The 20,506-nt window shown below is 48.2% G+C and overlaps 2 protein-coding genes across 4 annotated transcripts in view; one reads left to right on the top strand and one right to left on the bottom strand.

Annotated features, from left to right (window-relative positions):
* Positions 1-2,512, bottom strand: part of FAM227A (family with sequence similarity 227 member A) — a gene marked incomplete at both ends in the record, with an annotated part of 75,009 nt that extends 72,497 nt beyond the window's left edge. The window contains 2 exons of the mRNA XM_080810189.1: positions 565-647; positions 2,371-2,512. Of these exons, the coding sequence (XP_080666315.1) occupies positions 565-647; positions 2,371-2,512 (225 nt within the window). The remainder of the gene's footprint in view (positions 1-564; positions 648-2,370) is intronic.
* A 4,155-nt stretch (positions 2,513-6,667) lies between these two features.
* Positions 6,668-17,990, top strand: CBY1 (chibby 1, beta catenin antagonist). Of its 3 annotated transcripts, none has more exons than XM_080811772.1 (5): positions 6,668-6,748; positions 14,210-14,416; positions 15,957-16,062; positions 16,146-16,264; positions 17,316-17,975. In XM_080811772.1, exons 3-5 carry the CDS (start codon positions 16,011-16,013, stop codon positions 17,394-17,396), a joined length of 252 nt encoding a protein of 83 aa, XP_080667898.1. In that variant the 5' UTR covers positions 6,668-6,748; positions 14,210-14,416; positions 15,957-16,010; the 3' UTR covers positions 17,397-17,975. The 3 variants fall into 3 exon arrangements, with proteins under 3 accessions (XP_080667898.1, XP_080667896.1, XP_080667897.1); XM_080811770.1 differs by having other exon boundaries at positions 6,670-6,748; positions 14,210-14,322; positions 17,316-17,990; XM_080811771.1 differs by having other exon boundaries at positions 6,704-6,794; positions 14,210-14,322.
* The last annotated feature ends 2,516 nt before the right edge of the window (positions 17,991-20,506 follow it).

Genomic DNA, 20,506 nt, shown 5'->3' with positions numbered 1-20,506 from the left:
CAAAAAGAAATGCGCTATCAAGCCATGAAAAGCCATGGTGGAACCTTAAATGTCTATCACTAAGTGCAAGAAGCCAGTGCACTGGAGGTTCTAACTCTAGGAAACTATGGACACAACAGAAAGTTCAGGGGTCACCAGGAGTGGGCAGCGTGAAAAGGAAGAGCATAGAGGATTTTTAGGGCAGTGAGACTCTTCCGAACGATACTACAAAGGTGGACAGATGTCATTACACATTTTTCCAAGCTCACAGAATGTGCTGCTCTGAACCTTAATGTAAACGATTTAGGGTTGATAATGACGTGTCCACACAGGTTCATCAATTGTAACAAATGTAACAAACCCACGGGGAGCTTGCCCATGGGCTGGGACAGGGGAAGAAGGCCGGAACTCTCTACTTTCCACTCAGTTTTGCTGTGAACCTAAAACTCCTCCAAAAAAATAAAGTTAACTAAGTAATAAAATATATCTTTGACATCTCTGTTGCACAAATGTGCTTTCCAATAAATGGGGGAGCCCCCAGGTCCCCTCCTGCCTGGAAGCCTCGTCTTAGCACCCATAACTCACCAGGCTGTTGGCCAATGGTTTGGGACTCAGACTGAGCTCAGCAATCTTTTGGTTCACGCGCTGTATGGAGCCAATAATGCAGGCTGGGAGGGGAGTCTGCTAAGGAAACTCTCTGGGTACCGATCGCACGACCATGGGGCAGGCTAGCCTAGCTCCCTCTCTTTCTGAGCTGTCTCTCCACTTAACTATCTTCTTTACAAACATTCATACCTCTTTGATCGTTTTAAATGAGCTGCTTTATGAATTCTAAATGAAAACTAACCATATCCTAGACACCTTGGAAAAGAGAAAAAGATTCTTCTATTACACTCCCATGTTAACAACTTCTGTTAGGATCTGGGGAGATTTCCTTCCAGTATTTTTGATATACATACCTTTTTTTCTATAATTATAATCTCAGCAAATGTCTATTTTAGGGTTCTGACTTCTCTTCCACTAGTTATTATGATCATTTTCCAAAAAGCTAAATAATCCTACTATTTTAAATGGCATTGTATGAATCTATTTAGAGAACACACCACTTGACTGTTCCATGGTTACTGAATATTTAAGTTGATCGTCGTGTCTTACAATTAAAAATAATGCCGCGATGTACACAGTAAGAGAGCTGTTTCCATATTTTGGATTATTCCTCCAACAGAGATTTTGGGGTGAGGGATGACTGGCTCAGAGGGTATCTTGACCTTGTTTATCACTGTTGAAATCTCTGTTCAGCTCAAGGGCTCTCTCGTTACCCTCTCTATCTCTGCATTTCTTTCTATCTTGGCCTCAACTGGTCTAGGATATAGGCTCTGTAGTAGCCACATAATCCTACCACTCCTCACTGCCTTCACATAAAGCAGGGTCACTCTTACTTCCATTACCCTCAAGGGTTCTCATAGATTGGAGGATACTTGACAAATGAAGATGCCAAGGAGGGACATGACAAATCACAGGAAGTGAAATGGGTTAGTTACGTTGAGATGAGTGAGGGATTAAGAAGAAAGAGGGGACATCAGACAAAGGCCCAGGAAAGTAAGTCCTCGAAGCAGACCCTGATGGGATCACTTGTGCTCATCTTGAGAAGGGATCCTGAGAGGTGCAGACCCAGCCAGCCTGGCTGGCAGCAGCGGGACTTGAAGGTCAACCAGCTCTTGATGAGACAAGACGACCTGGCGTTATTTATAACCCAAAAGGGTTATTTGACAGATGAGCTCTAAGGTCCTCCACAGATAGGCTTCTGAGGGTGCCTGGCAGCGAGTTCAGAGTCAGAAGTGAGATGTGGATCAACAGAGGCAGGGCTAGAGAAGTCAGATGCTGGAAGAGCCTGGGGGATGCCAGAACGGGCAAACTCGGAGGCCAGGCAGAAGGGGAGGGCCGGTGATGACAAGAGGTGAGGTCAGCTGGGGTGAGAACAACAATAAAGTTGTGTCTGAAGGTCACTTATCTGGGGGCAGAGGCCTACACTGGGACTTCTCAGTTGCTATCTATAATTCCTGGGAAGACAGAAGAGAAGGAATGAGAAAATGAAAAAAAAATAGGCTTTTTTTTTTTCCCCTTCTTCTTTCCTAGTCTTTCAACCATTATTTCTAGTACTTCTTCCTCTGGGGCCCTTTCTGATTATCCTAGTAAAATAAACTCAAACCAAACCATCCGTCACAGTCTCAACAGATTCTTTCAGAGGACAGGTAGGGCTTAACTGATTGAAAAAATTAACGAGCACATAAGGAAAGGAGCTGATCGTGCGTGACACAGAGGCAGGCAGGGGTTACCCCTCTGGGGCGGGTGTATTTGGCCTGGATTGTAGACGGCACCATAGAAGGATACGGGGCGGGTTGTCCTCCAGACTCTTCCTCAGGGCATTCTCCACCGCGTTCCGGGTCACCAGGGAGACGGTCAGGTGCTCATCCATTGGCAACATGGGCAAGGCAGTGACATTGATGACATCCATGTTCCTGAAATAAGCCATTGTCCGGTTTCTCGTAGAAGGACAAAACAGTAACTTTCTACCTAAGAGCCCCCCATTTCCTACTCCAAGCTTGCTGGAAATCACAGATAGCATAGAACCATCTTAGAAAACACAACCATGCTCAGCTGGTAAAGTGGGGCTGATGGCGAGGCACATGCTGCCTGCCACGTGGGGAACGGAGGCCATCGTCTGACAAGCCCTTCTGAGCGATTCCAGACGTACATACTTTCCTTTTCTTTTCCTGTTGATGCTACTCCGCCCTGTTTCCCATGAAAACGGTTCTAGTTTTTATTTATTTATTTATTTATTTATTTATTTATTTATTTGACAGAGAGAGGGAACACAAGCAGGGGGAGTGGGAGAGAGAGAAGCAGGCTTCTCGCTGAGCAGGGAGCTCAATGTGGGGCTCGATCCCAGGACCCTGGGATCATGACCTGAGCCGAAGGCAGACACTTAATGACTGAGCCACCCAGGTGCCCCTCTAGTTTTTTTTTTAAACAAGGCGACTAGAAAGCTGAAAAGGCCAGGGCTCCAGGCCACCGAGCAAACCAGTTTCCAAGTTAGAAAGGAAATCAAATCCTTGTCTCTCTGAGACTCCTCTGCCAAGTCAGAGTTCTGGATTGGATTCCTAAGACCCTTTTCAGCTCTCAGATGCTGGACTCTGTGACCCCAGGTCCAACTCCTTAGCACGGGCTGCTGATCTACTCAAGGCTTCCTGCTCCCTCCCAGAAAACTGGCCCCGTCACTGCTCTTCCTCCTCGTTTCAGGACACTCTGGCCGGAATGTTCTCCTGGGTCCTTGCTTACAGGCCAGGAGTTCCTGCTACCATCTGAGGGTTTTCCATGGCCAGAGCCGGGGGGCATAGGCCTGGTTCTAAGGAAGTTAAGACTCAGATCGGCCCTCGATAAGCTCCTATGTAATGGAGGGAGAAAGAAAAGGTAGTTTAGTGGGAAAATTACCCCAAGGGCTCATCACACTGTCTTTTCCTCTCCTTGGGCTCATGCCTTCCGCTCTGCATCTTCTCCCCAGCCATGCTTCCCGTATGTCTGCCCCTGCTTCGCTATATTCTTGGTGCCTCTATGTCTTTTCACCTGCTGTTCCCTCTGCTCCTTGCTCATCCCACATGACGTATCTTTTGGAAAACCTTCTTTTATAAACAGTTTGTTTTTAAGTAGGTTCCACGCCTAGCATGGAACCCAACTCAGGGCTTGAACTCATGACCCTGAGATCAAGACCTGAGCTGAGATCAAGAGTCAGACACAACCAACTGAGCCACTCAGGCGCCCCTCTTTTGGAAAACCTTCTTGAATTACTCCAGGCCATTAGTTACCGCCCCTCCTCTGGCAAGTTTTGGATTCTGCTTTCATCTCTCCATCACGGCACTTATAATTCTGAACCAGAATTATTTGCTTCTACGTATTTCTCCATTAGGCAAGTTCATCCCTGGGATTAGGTACATTCAATATTTGATTCCATTTTAGACCCACTCACCATACCTCCTTTTAGTCTGAAGCAGCTTAGGGCTGTCCCAAGTCAGCTGGATCACAGGAAAGGCTGTCCCGGGCCCAGGTTAATATTATTTTTCCTCCTTCCAGCTCCTAGTCTTTCGCTATGTAGGCAAGGGGGAGAGGGTAAGGAGGAGACAGGTGCATTGCCAGGCTTCTCACTTTCCTCCCACCCACTCCCCAGCATGACTGCAAAACTACGGCATGTTCTCTGAGAAGCAGGCTTAGGGCGCGACTCTGTCAAGAAGCCTCTTGCTTTAGCTGAACATTCTCCCTCATGCCTAATGGAAGAATTGGCTATTATTATGATTCTTTTTTTTTTTTAAAGATTTTATTTATTTATTTGACAGAGAGCGAGTGAGCGAGAGAGGGAACACAAGCAGGGGGAGTGGGAGAGGGAGAAGCAGGCTTCCTGCTGGGATCATGACCTGAGCCAGAGGCAGAGGCTTAACGACTGAGCCACCCAGGGGTCCCTATTATTGATTCTTTTTTTCCAAAATATTTTTATTTATTTATTTGACAGACGGAGATCACAAGTAGGCAGAGGCAGGCAGAGGCGGGGGGGCGGGAAGCAGGCTCCCCACTGAGCGGAAAGCCCGATGTGGGCCTCGATCCCAGGACCCTGAGATCATGACCTGAGCCGAAGGCAGAGGCTTAACCCACTAAGCCACCCAGGTGCCCCATTATTATGATTCTTAAAAGAAATGTTTAAAATACACACTGTTCTCTTCTGAATTTTTCAGCATACCATTTTAGGTATTCTCTGAAACAGAATATGCTTTTACCGTCACTCCTTGGGGAGGAAAAAAGGATGGGGGAGAAAACGAATTTTGCTGACTCTACCCTGCGGGCTTCCCTGTTGTGCTGGCGGCAGACAAGTGGAAGAGTAACGAACATTCTACCCTCATGTAGCACATATTTGACAGCTGGAATGTTTCCTATTTGAAGTTAACATGTTAAATGATTTTAAGCATGTTTAAATAAGTGAAAATGATGTCAACTTTGAAATCAGACTTTTGTTCTGTTTAAACTTCAGCCACTTGATTTATGGAGTGTCCAACACAACCCAGCTCTTACTGGGGACAAGGTGGTCAGCTAAGCCATACCTGATTCCTGCTTTAATGAGCTTTAAAGACCTTATGTCTACAGGGGAGACATGCGATAATCAAATGATTACACAAATAATTGTGAATTATAACTGCAACCACTGCTTTGAAGGAAGGAATGCAGTGCTGTGAGATGAGCCAAAATTAGGTATGGACCCAGTTACAGCTTGTAGGAAGAGTAGGAGTTAATTAGATAAAGATGAGGGGGAAATACCATCCAGGCAGAGGGGAGCTAGTGTAGACAGGTAGGAAAAGGCTAGATCTGTGTGTCACGGTAGCCACTAACCACATGTGACAAAGGCTAGATCTGTGTGTCACGGTAGCCACTAACCACATGTGACAATCTGATTAGTGTGACTGAAGAATAGAAATTTTAATTTTAATTAAGTTAAACTTACAAACTGAAGCAGTTGATTATATGTTGAAATGATTATATGTTAATATTGACTATATGTTGAAATATATATGTTGAAACATGAGTTAAAGACTCAAATTAATATAACCTGATTTTTTTTTTTTTTTACTCTTTGAAATATGGCTACTAGAAAATTCTAAGTGCCACATGTGGCCCCCATATGTTTCCATTCGATAGTGATAGGTTAGACCATGCAGTTTGGTTCTAGGACATAGAACTCTCCCCTTTTCAATGCACTAAGGTGTATTTGGAAGAAAAGTGGACTTGCAGCCAGAGACCCATGGGATCTGGCCCTCATTGGATGGATGACCTGGTGCACTCAAGTACTAGGTACCCAATAAACATCCCCTGAATGGCTCTTAGTTTAATTTTTCAAATGGAACGAATAATACACACTGTTAGGACTTCAGAAGATCTGGCGTTGATCCTCCCACAGTTCTCTGCCCTTGCTCACTGTGTCACCTTTAAGTGGTCCCTGGACCTCAGTTTCCCCTGCTTGTAAAAGCCGATCAGTGCCGGCACGTGGGGAGGTGGCAGTCTGCGGAAGAGGCCAGGGCGGGTCACCGTCTGTCTTTACGTCTTACCTGAAGACATCGGTGGAATCTGACGAACTTGGGGCCGGTTCCGCCACGGGTCGTTCAGCGGACCCCGAAAAGTTCTGGATGGGACATTCGACACCTGTTGCCCCCACATCCACCAGGAAGGGGTGCCCTTTGCTTTGTGGTGAGGAGGAAGAGGGGCGTCGGGGAGAGGCCCATTTTGCCACTGTGAGTCCTGGCGTTCTCAAGGCAACGCCAGGCGCAGTCACCACTTCCACCTTTCCCACAACAATGGAACCTTGGTGAGCCTCGGCGGCGTCCGCGAGACGCCGTTACCACGGTGACGGCTCGGGGTGGGGGGCTGGGGAGACTAGACCAATGGGTTTGTGGGGAGAGTGTAGTTCCTCTTCCCAGTCTATAGCACGGGGAATGTCAGTGACTCCAGGAGACATCCCCTCCAGAGTCTCTTTGATAAAGCTAGCGCAATCCTCAAGCGTTTCTGGTGCCTCGCGTAGGGTCCCGTTGTGCACCTCACCGCGCCGGGCGCCCCCACCTCCCGCGATGGTAGAGTCCCGGGCGGGGATGCGCGTGCGCACATCGGCGGAGCGGGGCGGAGCAACGCCAGAGTCGTGGTCGCGGAGGGTGACGCGGACCCCTGCAGGCGGTTTCCGGCAAGTATCGGTGTGCCTGTGGACCTGGCCTTTTGGGACGCGCTAGGTCTGAGCACTGCGTCGCCCTAGAGGCCGAGGAGGGGGTGGGACGCCCGGGCGTTGTCCGGGGACCCAGGGTTTCCAAGCCGCTGGAGCGGCCGGAGGGCGCGGGACAGAGGGCGGAGGCTGGGTTCACCCCAGGCGGGTCGCCGCCCTCCTGGAAGTGGGTTTCCTCAGTTATAAACTGGGTTGGTAATTCCTCCCTGCAGGTCGGCTGCGAAGAGGATGAGGGTGCGTGCGTGCGTGCGTGCGAACGTTTGTTCTCTACCGTTAGTTGAGTCCAGCGGCCCGGGGAGGCAGAGTATCTGTGTGGCACGTACTTGGCTAGCTCTGAACTCCTGGAGAATCCAATGAAAGCCAAAAACGGCTTCCTCCCTTCTTGTTAGATTTTAAAAAGATAATGTATTTTATGGCCCATTGCAAACTGTAAAGCATTGCACAGCGATGAAGTGATTATCATCAGCTCAGAGGGGTAGACCTTATTTGAAGCCCAATTCCACCACCTTCCCACCCTGTGATTGGGGACGAGTTACTTCTTTCACACTCAGTTGTCTGTTTCCTGAGGCATACTTACCTCGATCTATTTCTCAGGGTTGTTGTGAGCATCGAATGCCACGGCTTTCTATAAACACTAGAACTACCTGTAAGTGGGTACTGTTGCTATCCCTGTTTACAAATAAGCCTGAGGCCCAGAGAACATTAAGCTCTGGGGGTCCCAGTGGGGTTGAGCAGCAGAGCCATGATGGGAACCCAGATGTTCTCCCTTCACTTTCTTAGAGCTGAGCCCTCTCTCTCCAGGGAGTTTTACTAGAGAGAGAACTGCCTTGTGCCCAGGGGCTCGGCTCAGCTGGGACCTCAGGGTCCACACTTGTGTTCCAGATCTTAGGGTCTCAGCCAAAATTGTTTGTGGATTATTGAATATGACTTAAAAGGCATTTGGTCCAGAAACTTCCTTTTCCTCATCTGAAATATATTCATGATAGTTCTCTGCTTAGGGGTTATGAGAATGAGGTCACGAGGGAAGTGCCCCTGTTAAAACCCTGAGAGAGAAAGTAACTTGGCCAGGGTTTAGCATGCAGCTGAGGGGCAGAGCCATCCTGGAACTTGGTCTGTTGTGTCCAGGTGATATGCTCAGGCCTAGTACTCTTAGCACAGTGTCAGGCTTTCCAAGAACGACCTGGCCAAGTATTTTTCCTTCTTCAGTTGTCTCCAGGTGTTTGGAAGGTTAGGGGCTGCTTTTTAGTAGTTTTTGTTGTTGTTCATTTGTTTTGTTTTGTTTTGTTTTTCATAATTAAGCGTTGTAATTTATTAAATACAGAAGTATATTTCTTTTTTTAAAGGTTTTGTTTATTTATTTATTTGTCAGAGAGAGAGAGAAAGAGAGAGAGCCCACAAGCAGGCAGAGTGGCAGGTAGAGGCAGAGAGAGAAGCAGGGTCCCCGCTGAGCAAGGAGCCAGATGCGGAACTTGATCCCAGGACTCTGGGATCATGACTTGAGCCGAAGGCAGTGGCTTAACCGGCTCAGCCACCCAGGTATTCTTTTTTTTTTTTTTTAATTAAAAAAAAAAAGACTTAATTATTTATTTGAGAGAGAGAACACGAGTAGGGGAAGGGGACGGGGTGAAGCAGACTCCCCACTCAGCAGGGAGCCAGCCTGACTTGCGGCTCCATCCCAGGACCCCAAGATCATGACCAGAGCTGAAGGCGGCTAATTAACCGACTGAGCCACCCAAGCCCCCTCAGAAGTATATTTCTTTAATATAATATAATATAATATAATATAATTTAATGTAATATATATAATTTAATATATTATATAATATAATTAGATATTATTATAACATAAAATTTCTACCACTTGACCACTTTTACCTATAAAATGACGATTTCACTAAAGCCAGCCATCCTAATTCCCTTTAGCCACAGTGAGGAGTTTGATGTATCTTTCCAAATTTTTTTCTATTTTTTAATGTGCACATGTTCTTCCCTTTTTTTTTTTTTCTTTCTGTCTTCTCATGGCTTTATATACATCGTTCTGCATCTTGCTTTCTTAATGTTTAGAGTGCGTTGGAGGTCTTTCCAGGTCAGTTCCTATGAAGCTGCCTCATTGTTTTTACTTGTCCTGTTGCATTCCGTTGTAAGAAGGTGCTACAATGTATTTGCCTATACCAACCACTGGCAGACATTTTGGATTGTTTTCTATTTTTCACTGTTACCAACAGCAGGGAACATATGTGTGTATATGTCCCATTCTTTCTGGAGGATACATTTTTAGAAGATTTGACAGCCAAAAAGTGTGCACATTTAAAATTTTGCTAGGTTTTGCCTGACTGGGAAATTATAACATCTTGTTTCCACCTAAGGAAAACGAAAGTGTCTTTCTCTCCACACCCTCACTGGCATTGGATATTATTTATCTTTTAAGTTTTGCCAATACGGTGAATGAAAATGCTTCTTTTATGATGTACCCCACTAGTTATTTATACAAGGGCAATTTGATACATACCTTTAGCTGATTGACCATGGCTGTGGACCTTGGGGAAAATTGACTAACTTCTCCACGCCCTAGTCTAGTCTTCTTATCTCTGATATGGGTAGAAAATACCTGTGTGGCTCAGTGGGGTAAAGCCTCTGCCTTCAGCTCGGATCATGGTCTCAGGGTGTGGGATTGAGTCCCATATCAGGCTCTCTGCTCAGCAGAGAGCTGAAATTCTGCTAATTAATGATTAGGAGAGATTCTCCTCTCTCTCTGCCTGCCTCTCTGCCTACTTGTGATCTCTCTCTCTCTTTCAAATAAATAAATAAAATCCCTGAGCCGAAGGCAGAGTCTTAACCCACTGAGCTACCCAGGCGCCCTAAATAAGTAAAATCTTTTTAAAAAAGAAAAGAAGGGGTGCCTGGGTGGCTCAGTGTGTTAAAAGCCTCTGCCTTCGGCTCAGGTCATGATCCCAGGGTCCTGGGATCGAGCCCCACATCGGGCTCTCTGCTCAGCAGGGAGCCTGCTTCCTCCCCTCTCTCTCTCTCTGTCTGCCTCTCTGCCTACTTGAGATCTCTGTCAAATAAATAAATAAAATCTTAAAAAAAAAAAAAGAAAGAAAAGAAAATACCTACCTAATAGGGTTGCTGCAAGTAGTAAAAGAAATCTGTGCACTGTGCTCAGCATCTGGCCCAACCCATGGTGGCTCTGCGGAAAGTGATACTAGTTTGTGTTACTGCACTCTTTTCTTTTTGGAGTTAAACTCTTTCTTCCCAGATAGTCCCTTTCCATTCCTGTTCTGCCCTCTACAGTCATCAGATCGTCTTTCCCTCTCCCACCCTTTTACTTTTCTCCAGCAGAATGAGGCCAGGGCCGTCCACTGTGTTGGATGACGTGGTAGTGCAGCTTCAGTCTCCCTCAGCATCTTGGTCCCCAGAACTGTCCCATCCACCCCCATGCTGGAAGCATTCTGCTCTGTCCAAGTCCTTGTGTTCTGCCCAGGCCCAAATGCCATCCCCTAGGTTGTGAGTCGACTGCTGGTTTTTTTGTTTGTTTGTTTTTAAAGATTTTATGTATTTATTTGACTGAGAGTGAGTCAGTCAATGAGGGAACATGAGCAGGGGGAGTGGGAGAAGCAGACTTCCCGTTGAGCAGGGAACCCCATGCGGGGCTGGATCCCAAGACCTTGGGATCATGACCTGAGCTGAAGGCAGATGCTTAACAACTGAGCCACTCTACTGCTGTTTTTAATTACAAATACACACCTACCAATAGTGCATCTGCTCCAAATATCTTTATTTTTATTTATTTATAAATCATACAGACATGATGGGGCGCCTGGGTGTCTCAGTGGGTTAAAGCCTCTGCCTTCGGCTCAGGTCATGGGTCCTGGGATCCCATGGGTCCTGGGATCCAGCCCCGCATCCCGCTCTCTGCTCAGCAGGGAGCCTGCTTCCACCCCTCTCTCTGCCTGCCTCTCTGCCTACTTGTGATCTCTGTCTGTCAAATAAATAAATAAAATCCTTAAAAAATCATACAGACATGAACATCTGTATTATATATTGTAAAACCTCCAAAGAAGCTTCTAGACTTTCATCATTAATCTTAGTGACATTAATTTCTACATCACTGAAAATAGCGTGGTTTTTCTAACTCATTGAGTGCATGTCTTCCTAACGGATGGATTCATACAGTGAGTTATCTTTTAATGATAGTTGATATAAACCTTGTTTCAAATGGTCTTGAGAAGTTCTCTCCTTTTTTTTTGGCCAGCTTTTTGTCAGATGTGATTAATTCCTTACCGTGTGTTTTGGGAGGGGAGGGGGGAGTGTTGTTTATTTGAGAGAGAGAAAACACAGGGGAAAAAAGAGGGAGAGGGAGAAGCAGACTCCCTCATGAGCAGGAAGTCTGATGCCAGGTTTGATCCCAGGACCCTGAGATCATGACCTGAGCCAAAGGCAGATGTTTAACCAACTGAGCCCCCCAGGCACCCAATTAATTCATTACTGTTTTTGTCTCATAATGTGGTGGAAGAAGATTTTATATGTAGGAGTAGGAAAATTGAGAGCTCTGTTTCCTTCTGTTCATTGTGCTTTTGTTACGGTTATCTTCATTCTACAGTTTCTTGGAAGGAATCTTTTTAAACGACTTGTGTATTTTTTTTTAAGATTTTATTTATTTATTTGACAGACAGAGATCACAAGTGGGCAGAGAGGCAGGCGGAGAGAGAGGGGAAGCAGACTCCCCGCTGAGCAGAGAGCCCGATGCGGGGCTTGATCCCAGGACCCCGAAATCATGACCTGAGCCGAAGGCAGAGGCTTAACCCACTGAGCCACCCAGGCGCCCCACTACTTATGTATTATAAATTAAAATTGGGTAATATCTGGGAAGAAATGAACCTTGACCTCTGTCTCACACCTTACACAGAAATTAATTACAGATGAATCATAGTCCTAAATGTGAAAGCTAAAACAATAAAATTTGCAAAGGGTTATGTATATGAAAATATGACCTTGGAGTAGGCAAAATTTCTTAAATAGGATACAGAACACTAATCGTTAAATAAAACTGGTAGATTCCATTAAAATTAAGGACTTCTTTAATCAAAAAGAAACCAATAAGAGTCATTTTCATATGGTTTCACTTATTTGTGGAGCATAACAAATAACATGGAGGACATGGGGAGATGGAGAGGAGAAGGGAGTTGAGGGAAATTGGAAGGGGAGGTGAACCATGAGAGAATGTGGACTCTGAAAAACAACCTGAGGGTTTTGAAGGGGCGGGGGTGGGAGGTTGGGGGAGCCAGGTGGTGGGTATTAAGGAGGGCACGTATTGCATGGAGCACTGAGTGTGGTGCAAAAACAATGAATACTGTTACGCTAAAAAGAAATTAAAAAAAAAAAAGAAAGAAAGAAACCAATAAGAAAGCAAGAAGACAAGTCCCAGATGGGGAGAAAATATTTTCAGTATTCTCTCTCTACAACAAAGGATGTATATTCAGCATGTATAAAGAACCCTTACAAATCAGTAAGAAAATGATAGAAAAGCCAATAGAAAAGTGGCAAAATCCACCCCTCCACACCGCCTGCCTCTCTGCCTACTTGTGATCTCTGTCAAATAAATAAATAAAATCTTTAACAAAAAAAAAAAGGTGGCAAAAGACTTGAACAAGTATGTCACAAAACGAGGTTATCCAAATGTCCGATGGATATATGAAAAGGTACTCAATGTAATTACTTATTGGGGAAAAGCAGTTTAAGCACTCGATGCAGTATAACTACATACCTACTGGAGTAAATAAAATGAAAAAGATAGGAAATGCCCAAAGGTCAAATATTTGTCCACTGCTGGTAGGACATATAAATTGTCTCAACCACTTTGGGAAGCCATTTAGCAGGATCCTGCTAGAGCTGAATGTATGAAATATATGAAGGCTTGACAACTTTATAGTTCCACCCCCGGGAATAGAATCAGAGAAGTGTACTTACACGTACAGAAGTACATGTCCGCGCGTGTTCTCAGTAGTGCTGTTTCTAATTGACAAAAACTGAAAACAATCCAAACGTCCGCTTACTCAGTAGACTGTTGTGCCGCAGTGTGAGTGAGCAAAGTGTAACTACAGAGAACATAGACAAGTCTCACACACATGATACTGAGTGGAAGAAACCAGACACACAAGACATCCTGCACGAATCCATGGATACAGGGCTGCCGGGCAAGGCTTGCAGGGTGATGAAATGTTCTGTATCCGGATCTGGAGGGTGCGCGTGCATGCATGTGTGTGTGTGTGTGTGAGGAGTAAAAATTCATGAAGCCATACATTTACTATCTGTATACTTTTCTATGTTACACATAAATATACGAAAATATCTACCCCACCTCCCCACCCCCAAAATGGGCAGTGTTCGTAAATCGACTTCACTGGGCCAGCACGAATGGCAGTAGGTTGCGATGGGCTAAAAGCAAACGGGTGGCCGTTGTCAGCCCTGCCACGGGGTGGGTCTCCTCCTTCAGCTGGACGCCTCACCGGCCACACAGAAAGGAGACCTTCTGACCTAGGACGGAGTAAGGGGCACCATTCTCACTCTGAAAGTATAATAATTCTTACTCTGAAGTATACAACTTCGTTTCTCTCTTTTTTTAAGATTTTATTTATTGATGACAGAGACAGCGAGAGAGGGAACACAAGCATTGGGGAGTTGCAGAGGGAGAAGCAGGCTCCCCGCTGAGCAGGAAGCCCAATATGGTGCTCGATCCCAAGACCCTGGGATCGTGACCTGAGCCGAAGGCAGCCGCTTAAGCAACTGAGCCACCCAGGCACCCCTAGAACTTCATTTCTTTAAGATAAGATAGAGTCTGTGTAGGGGCACTGGGATAGAGTCCCACCTCCAGCTCCCTCAGCAGGGAGTCTGTTTCTCCCTCTGACCCTCCCCCACCCCATGCTCTCTCTCCCCCTCTCTCTCTCTCTCAAATAAATAAATAAAATCTTTAAAAAAAAAAAAAAAGAGTCTGTGCAGGGGCTCTTGTCCCATGTGTGATTCTCACCAGCATCCAGGAACAAGCAGAACTCCGTTCCTTGCTCTAGACTATAAATCTGGTGATGTCACCTTGTGTGACAAAACTTGAAACAGGCAAGTTAGGCACTTGCCCATGGAAACTGTAGACCCCCGCTGGTCCGCACTGAAATGCTCACGCCCACTTAGGACCTTCGTCTTTCTAAAACTCTGTTAGTGGGGATTACAAAAAGAGTAATAAACACGGGGTGGTTGTGAGTTGAGTTTCACACAAGGGCTTCATGGAGCATTCTTCTAGCGAGCTCTCAGCATGGGTGCCCTCACCAGGATGGTTGAGAGCCACGTGGAAAGATGTATGTTTCCATGATCTGAGGATGGTGGCATAAGGTCATTGACCCATCTGTTTGTATCTGTGACTTTTTCTGACAGTAGAAGGGAGCACCGACCTTTCCTTCATCACGCGCAAGATGCCTCTCTTTGGGAACACGTTCAGTCCCAAGAAAACGCCCCCTCGGAAGTCCGCTTCTCTCTCCAACCTGCATAACGTGAGTGTCACCACTGAGGCCCATCACAGTGCGCAGGGACTGGAGCATCAGGCCTGGTGTCTGATGGAAGGTGTGGTCCTCCAGCGGCATCCTTGTAAGGAAGACATCCTTCTAATTCGTATTATTGCCATTGCTAAAAATATTTTTAACTCCCGGGGCACCTGGCTGGCTCAGTTAGAAGAGTGTACGACTCTTGGAGTTGTGAGTTTAAAAAAACACATTTTTAAGAAGGTTTTATTTCTTTATTTATTTATTTGAGAACAGGAGCAAGAGCAAGCGAGTGAGAGAGTGGGAGAGAGAGAGGACACAAGCAGGGCGAGAGGGAGAGGGAGAAGCAGCCTCCCCGCTGAGCAGGGAGCCCGATGTGGGGCTCGATCCCAGGACCCGGGGATCACGACCTGAGCCGAAGGCAGACACTTAACTGACTGAGCCACCCGTATACCCCCTCCCCCACCAAAAAACATTTTAAACTCCTGTTTGGAAATCATCGTCAGAGCATGTTCAAGAACCTAGTAAAACAGTCGCTCTCAGGATGATTTTTGGCTCCAAATGGTATTATCCAACTTGCTTTCGCTTTATTCCCAAAACCTGGCCAGGAATTGTGTCTGAGAATAAAATTCATTCCTGAAGGATGATGTTTTGCCATCATTAGTGGCACTCAGGGGCGTGTTGAAGCTCCAGATGCGGTTTCTGGAGTGCAGGGCTGGTCGCATGTACCCCGAAATGCCCAGACCTGGTCCGGGCACCCCAGGGCTGCTGAGTCAGTGGTAGAAACTCTGAAAACTACATTACAGACCAGCTCGACTACAGATCGGGTGTTAGCATTTCATGCCTTTTCTTTTTTTCTTTTTCTTTTTTTTTAAGATTTTATTTATTTTACTTGACAGAGACACAGTGAGAGAGGGAATACAAGCAGGGGGAGTGGGAGTGGGAGAAGCAGGCTTCCTGCTGAGCGGGGAACCTGATGTGGGGCTCGATCCCAGGACCCTGGGACCATAACCTGAGCTGAAGGCAGACGGCTTAATGACTGAGCCACCCAGGCGCCCCCATTTCATGCCTTTTCTGTGACCTGTAGAGCTCCATGGTAAGCAAGGAATAATGTAGGGGCTTATTACCTCTAAAAAGGATTTTCTGCTTCATTAAAAATTTATAGTAGGGGGCACCTGCGTGGCTCATTTGGTTAAGCAACTGCCTTTGGTTCAGGTCATGGTCCTGGAGTCCCGGGATCGAGTCCCACATCGGGCTCCCGGCTCCGCCAGGAGTCTGCCTCTTCCTCTGACCTTCTCCCTTCTCATGCTCTCTCTCAAATAAACAAATAAAATCTTTAAAAAAAAAATTATAGTAGGATTTCTTAAACTGTGAAGTGCCCAGCAGATGTCAAATAATTCAGATTTCGGCATACAGAGTTTTTCCTGGGAAACATGTATCATAAAGTGGAAGATTCCTTCTTCTAAGATTAAAAGTTTTTGTTGTACCTTATTTGATTTTCTGACTTTGAACAAAAGTTATGAAATGTGCCCAGTGATGATTAGAGAAAAGAAATGAGCTGCCGGGGTCACACTGTTAGCAGGAGAGGCGCAGGGACTGGAGCCCATGTGCTTCTTGAACCCCCCCGGGCGGTGTCTCGTTCACAGCTGGATCGGTCAACCCGGGAGGTGGAGCTAGGCCTCGACTACGGGACCCCCACTATGAACCTGGCCGGGCAAAGCCTGAAGTTTGAAAACGGCCAGTGGATAGCAGGTGGGCTGATCTGCTGCCGTGGTGTCCACCGAGACCGTGGAAACAGAGCCCCCGTGTAACTGCCGGTTCTATCCTTCCGCCAGAGACGGGGCTCAGCGGCGGTGTGGACAGGAGGGAGGCTCAGCGCCTCCGCAGGCGGAACCAGCAGTTGGAGGAAGAGAACAATCTCTTGCGGCTAAAGGTGGACATCCTGCTGGACATGGTGAGGGGGGCGATGGGAAGGGACGCCTCGTTCTCTCCTTGCGGGAGAGCAGTTGGAGTCTGCATCCGGGCCGGGCGTCAGCGTCAGCGCAGGGGAGGGAGCAAGTCGTTCTTCGAGTCAGGAGGGTGTCGGAGGGAGGGATACTTGAGCTGAATGTGGATAAAGGGAGGAACGGAGGGTGGGATGAAGGCATTCCGGGAAGAGGGACAGTCTGCCCGCGGCTTGGAGGGGGTCCCATACGGACCGGGCCCAGACCTGCCAAGGGGCACACTCTGTGCGGGTCTCGGTTTCCTGTGGCTGCGGAAGCTCCAGCAGGCTCTCCGGCCTTGGGGTGCGGGGGGAGAGGTGTCGGGGACGCGGCAGAGCCGTCCCGCCTTCCGGAGCCAGCCCGCCAGGGTCCTTGCACAACCCTGCCACGGGCTTTGTGACTTCAGCAAATTCCGTCACGGCTCCGCGAGTCGAAGCTTAGTGTCTTCATGGGTGAAACAGGCACCCGAAGAGGAGTGGCCTCGTACTGAGTGAATAACCCAAGTAAAGCACTTGGCCTAGAGAAGTGCTCGCAAGTGTAGTCCCTCCTGCCCCCACCCACCCCGCAGTAAGCTGCCCTCTGCTTCGGAGAGTAAAGTTTCTGTCCCTGTCCTGAGTAGCCTCCACCCCAAGTACGTTGAAAGACCCGAATGAGGAGAGTGGCATTCTTTTTCAAGCATTTTTTCCCCTAATCACCATTATGTGAGCTACGGCTCAGAAACAACTCAGACCCCTCATTCTTTAGCGTTAGCTTGGCCCGTGGTCTGCCTTTATCATCTCCTGAGGCCTGCGGTCTTTAAGGCAGTGAACGCTTGACCAGAATGTTGGGAGGGTGGGTCAGGACTGTTCTTTGTGTACTGGAGGCCCTCGGGGCTCCCCAGGGGGTTCCCATGGTGGGGGGGGGTGGGGGTTGGGCAGGGGAGAGAGAGGCCAGGGGGCCTTTCCCCAGGGCACGGAGCACCTTGCAGTCATGACACAGCCCAGAAGGGCGCTGGTTTATTACCGTCTCCGGCCTTCGTTTCAGCTGTCTGAGACCACCGCCGAGTCGCACCTCATGGAGAAGGAGCTGGAGGAGCTGAAAAGCGTCAGCCGCAGGAGGAAATGAAGCCCTTGAAGGCCTTCGTCAGGAGAAAAGGGAGAAGCCCACCGACCAGAGGAGCGGGATGTGGCTGAGGGTCTTTTGTAGCCGAACTAGGGGATTAGGTCCTGGGAGAGAGGGTCATATAATGGGTCCAGCAGGCCCTGGGCCCCTTGGGTTGACAGCAGGAAGGTACCATGTGCTGGCGGAAACCGGGACCCCAGGCCAGGGTGGTGGGCCAGAACAAGCCCTGGGGTGCTGTCCAGTGGTGACTTCACGTTCATACGCGCCTTCCCAGGCTCGGCCTCACTGGACGGAGGCTGCTGGCCGCAGTGGCTAGAGTTCATTGCCTCACCCCTGACGCTGGTGTCTGGGGTGTCGCGCCAGCGGTTCTAAAGAGCCCTGTGTTGGGGGCCTTGGATAAACAGCCCTCCTGGTTCTCTGCGCCACCTCCCTGGGGGTCCCTTAAAGAATATTTATTCTCCGAATCCACCCCTCATCTGGCTTCAGCTTCTCGGTGGTGAGCCCCAGGCTTCCACGAAAACTCTCTATTTTTGTGCTACTTTCCTGTGTACTTTCTCACAATTAAATGACAGTATATCATCTGTCTGTGGCCAAAGTGACTGAGAAACGAAAGCAGCAGGTCTTGAAGAAGTCAGTGGAGCCTGGAGTCTAAGCGTCTGTTTGGCAGTCCAGAGACACAGTTTTAAAAAGTTAAAGTTGGGGGGAAATGTCATCTGGCAGGAGAGGCGTTCCAGCTCTCTGAGCATCCGCCAAGGCTGACCGGGAACAGAAACAGTCTCACTGCCCAAATTCCTCTGCTGTCCTGATGAAATTTTAGAATAGAAGTGAGGGCCGAAGCTGATGACCAAGAAAGAATTCTTAGGACATCTCTGGTGCAGAAAGGTGATTTTATTAAAGCACGGGACAGGACCCGTGGGCAGAAAAGAGCTGCCGCCCAGGGCTGTGAGGGGCAGCTGATTGTATACTATGGGGTTGGGGGAGGAAAGGAAAAAGGGAGGGTTTGAAAGAACTTTCCTGTAGTAAAGAAGACACACAGGATCCGGGAGGCTTTGCTCTTGTCAAGTTAAGGTGGTTTTTCCTTTTAGCGAGGCATTAACCGTGAGATAGTTGGGAGCTTCCTGGAGGAATGTCACACTCCTGCCATCACACATCCTTGCCAATGAGCTTTAGGTTTAGAAGGAATTTAACTTCATTTACATTTCCCTCTGCCTCAGCCTCCCTCAGTTTTAGCTCCTTCCTTGTCCATCCCTAGGACATTTGTAAACTGAGGGAGGCTCAGGTCTTGCAGGATTGTGATCTCTACAGGGTAACTATTTGTTTTTCCTTTTGGGGGCAGCCAGGGGTGCCTGAGGACTCTCATGTACACTGGGGGCGGTTTGCGGGGTGTCAGCCTCTGCCTTGCCCTCAGCTTGCCTTCTGTTCCCTCATCAGTCCGTCAGAGATTGGGGGCTAGCTCGGACCTGGCAGGGACGCAGTGGAGTCGTGGAGTGGCTGAGGGGTCGGTGTGGGGGGAATTTGTCCATGTGAGCCCAGCTGCTCCTGCTGGAGGAGGGAATCAGTAAGAGGGAGCCCAGCTCCCAAAGTTAAGGGGGAGGGCACTGAGATGGGGGCAGAGCCCAGAGCTCTAGCCTGGCGATGGCTACGATGGCCAGCGTGGGACGGACCTCAGTACCTTGCCCTCCTACTCTAGTCTCCTTCAGCTCAGCCCTGTGAGTGGGGGATTGGCCGCAGGTGTCCTCAGAGGTAAGGAGCCAGATTCCAGGAGGTTCCGAAACTGGTCCAGGATCATAGAGCAGAGAAGTGTGACAGCCTGCGTCATGACTCCCCGCTCCTGGTGAAAGGGAAGGGCTGGTGGGGGACGGCCTCTAATGGGCCCGCTCTGGGGGAGATGGATAGACCCTCCAGCCTCTAAGCTCACTTTCTGACCGAGGAGAGAGTAACTCAGAAGAAATGGGACGATACAAATGTAAACAGGATGTCAGTGCTCCCGCTGATTGCAGCAGGGGAGGGCTGGCTTAGTCCTGGCCCGGCATCAGTGGCGACCATCTACTGAGTGCCCTCAAGGCCAGACACCTGTTGCTAGGATTCTGGTTTGTTACCGGCCCTTGCTTTTAGGGGAAGAAATGAGCCCCTTCGAGGTGACACAGCTGGAAGGGGTGGAGCCCTGGGAATCAGGAGGGGCAGGTTTGGTTGTCACAAAGATGTGGGTCCCCGAGTCTCCCTGCCACCAGAGAGGACTGGAGCCGTTACGTGGGACAGTTCTGCAGTGAAGAAGGACTTTTATTTTGAGCGAGAAGAGCAATAAGCTGAGTTTGAACAGGGGAGTGGTGCTACAATCAATTTTTTTGTAATGATTTATTTATTTTAGAGAGTGTACAGCAGAGAGGGAGAGGAGAGAGAACCCCCAGCAGACTCCCTGCTGAGCGCAGAGCCCGATGTGGCAGCTCGATCTTACAGCCCTGAGATCATGACTTGAGCTGAAGTTAAGAATCAGACGCTCAACTGACAACCACCCAGGTGTCCAATCAATGTGTGTGTGTGTGTGTGTGTGTTTTAAGATTTTATTTATTTGACACAAAGAGCACAAGCAGGGGGAGTGCCAGGCAGAGGGGGAGAGAGAAGCACAGTCCCTGCAGGGCTCGACCCCAGGACCCTGGGATCACGACCTGAGCTGAAGGCAGAGGCTTAACCAATTGAGCCACACGGGCACCCCCACCGATCAGTTTGTGTTGGGTGATGGATGTGAGAAAAAGAGGAAGGTGGTCACATCTCACCACCCCAACCTTTGTGTCTGTCGTCCCCCTGTCCATGCTATCTACTTTAAAGTTCTTCCCTTTCTAGTCACATACATCCTTAAGGTTCTGGTTGAAATTAGACTTTATGAACCAGATCTGCTGCCCAGGGGCCACCTGAGTAAATAGTGCCATTTACTAGACCTTATAGATACTACACCAGTTTTGTGAATTTCCGCACTGCATGTCAGTTTAGGGGGAGCAGTCACTGGGGATGCTGCTCGAGAACTCGGGGGTGTCAGGGAGCACGCAGGCTGCTGGAGGGAGTCCTTAAGGTCCTACAGACCTCACAATGGGATCTACCCGCACAATTGTGCAGAT

This window comes from Martes martes (genome assembly GCF_963455335.1).
Source record: "Martes martes genome assembly, chromosome: 8".
NCBI lineage: Eukaryota > Metazoa > Chordata > Mammalia > Carnivora > Mustelidae > Martes > Martes martes.
This window is presented reverse-complemented; position numbering and strand designations above follow the sequence as displayed.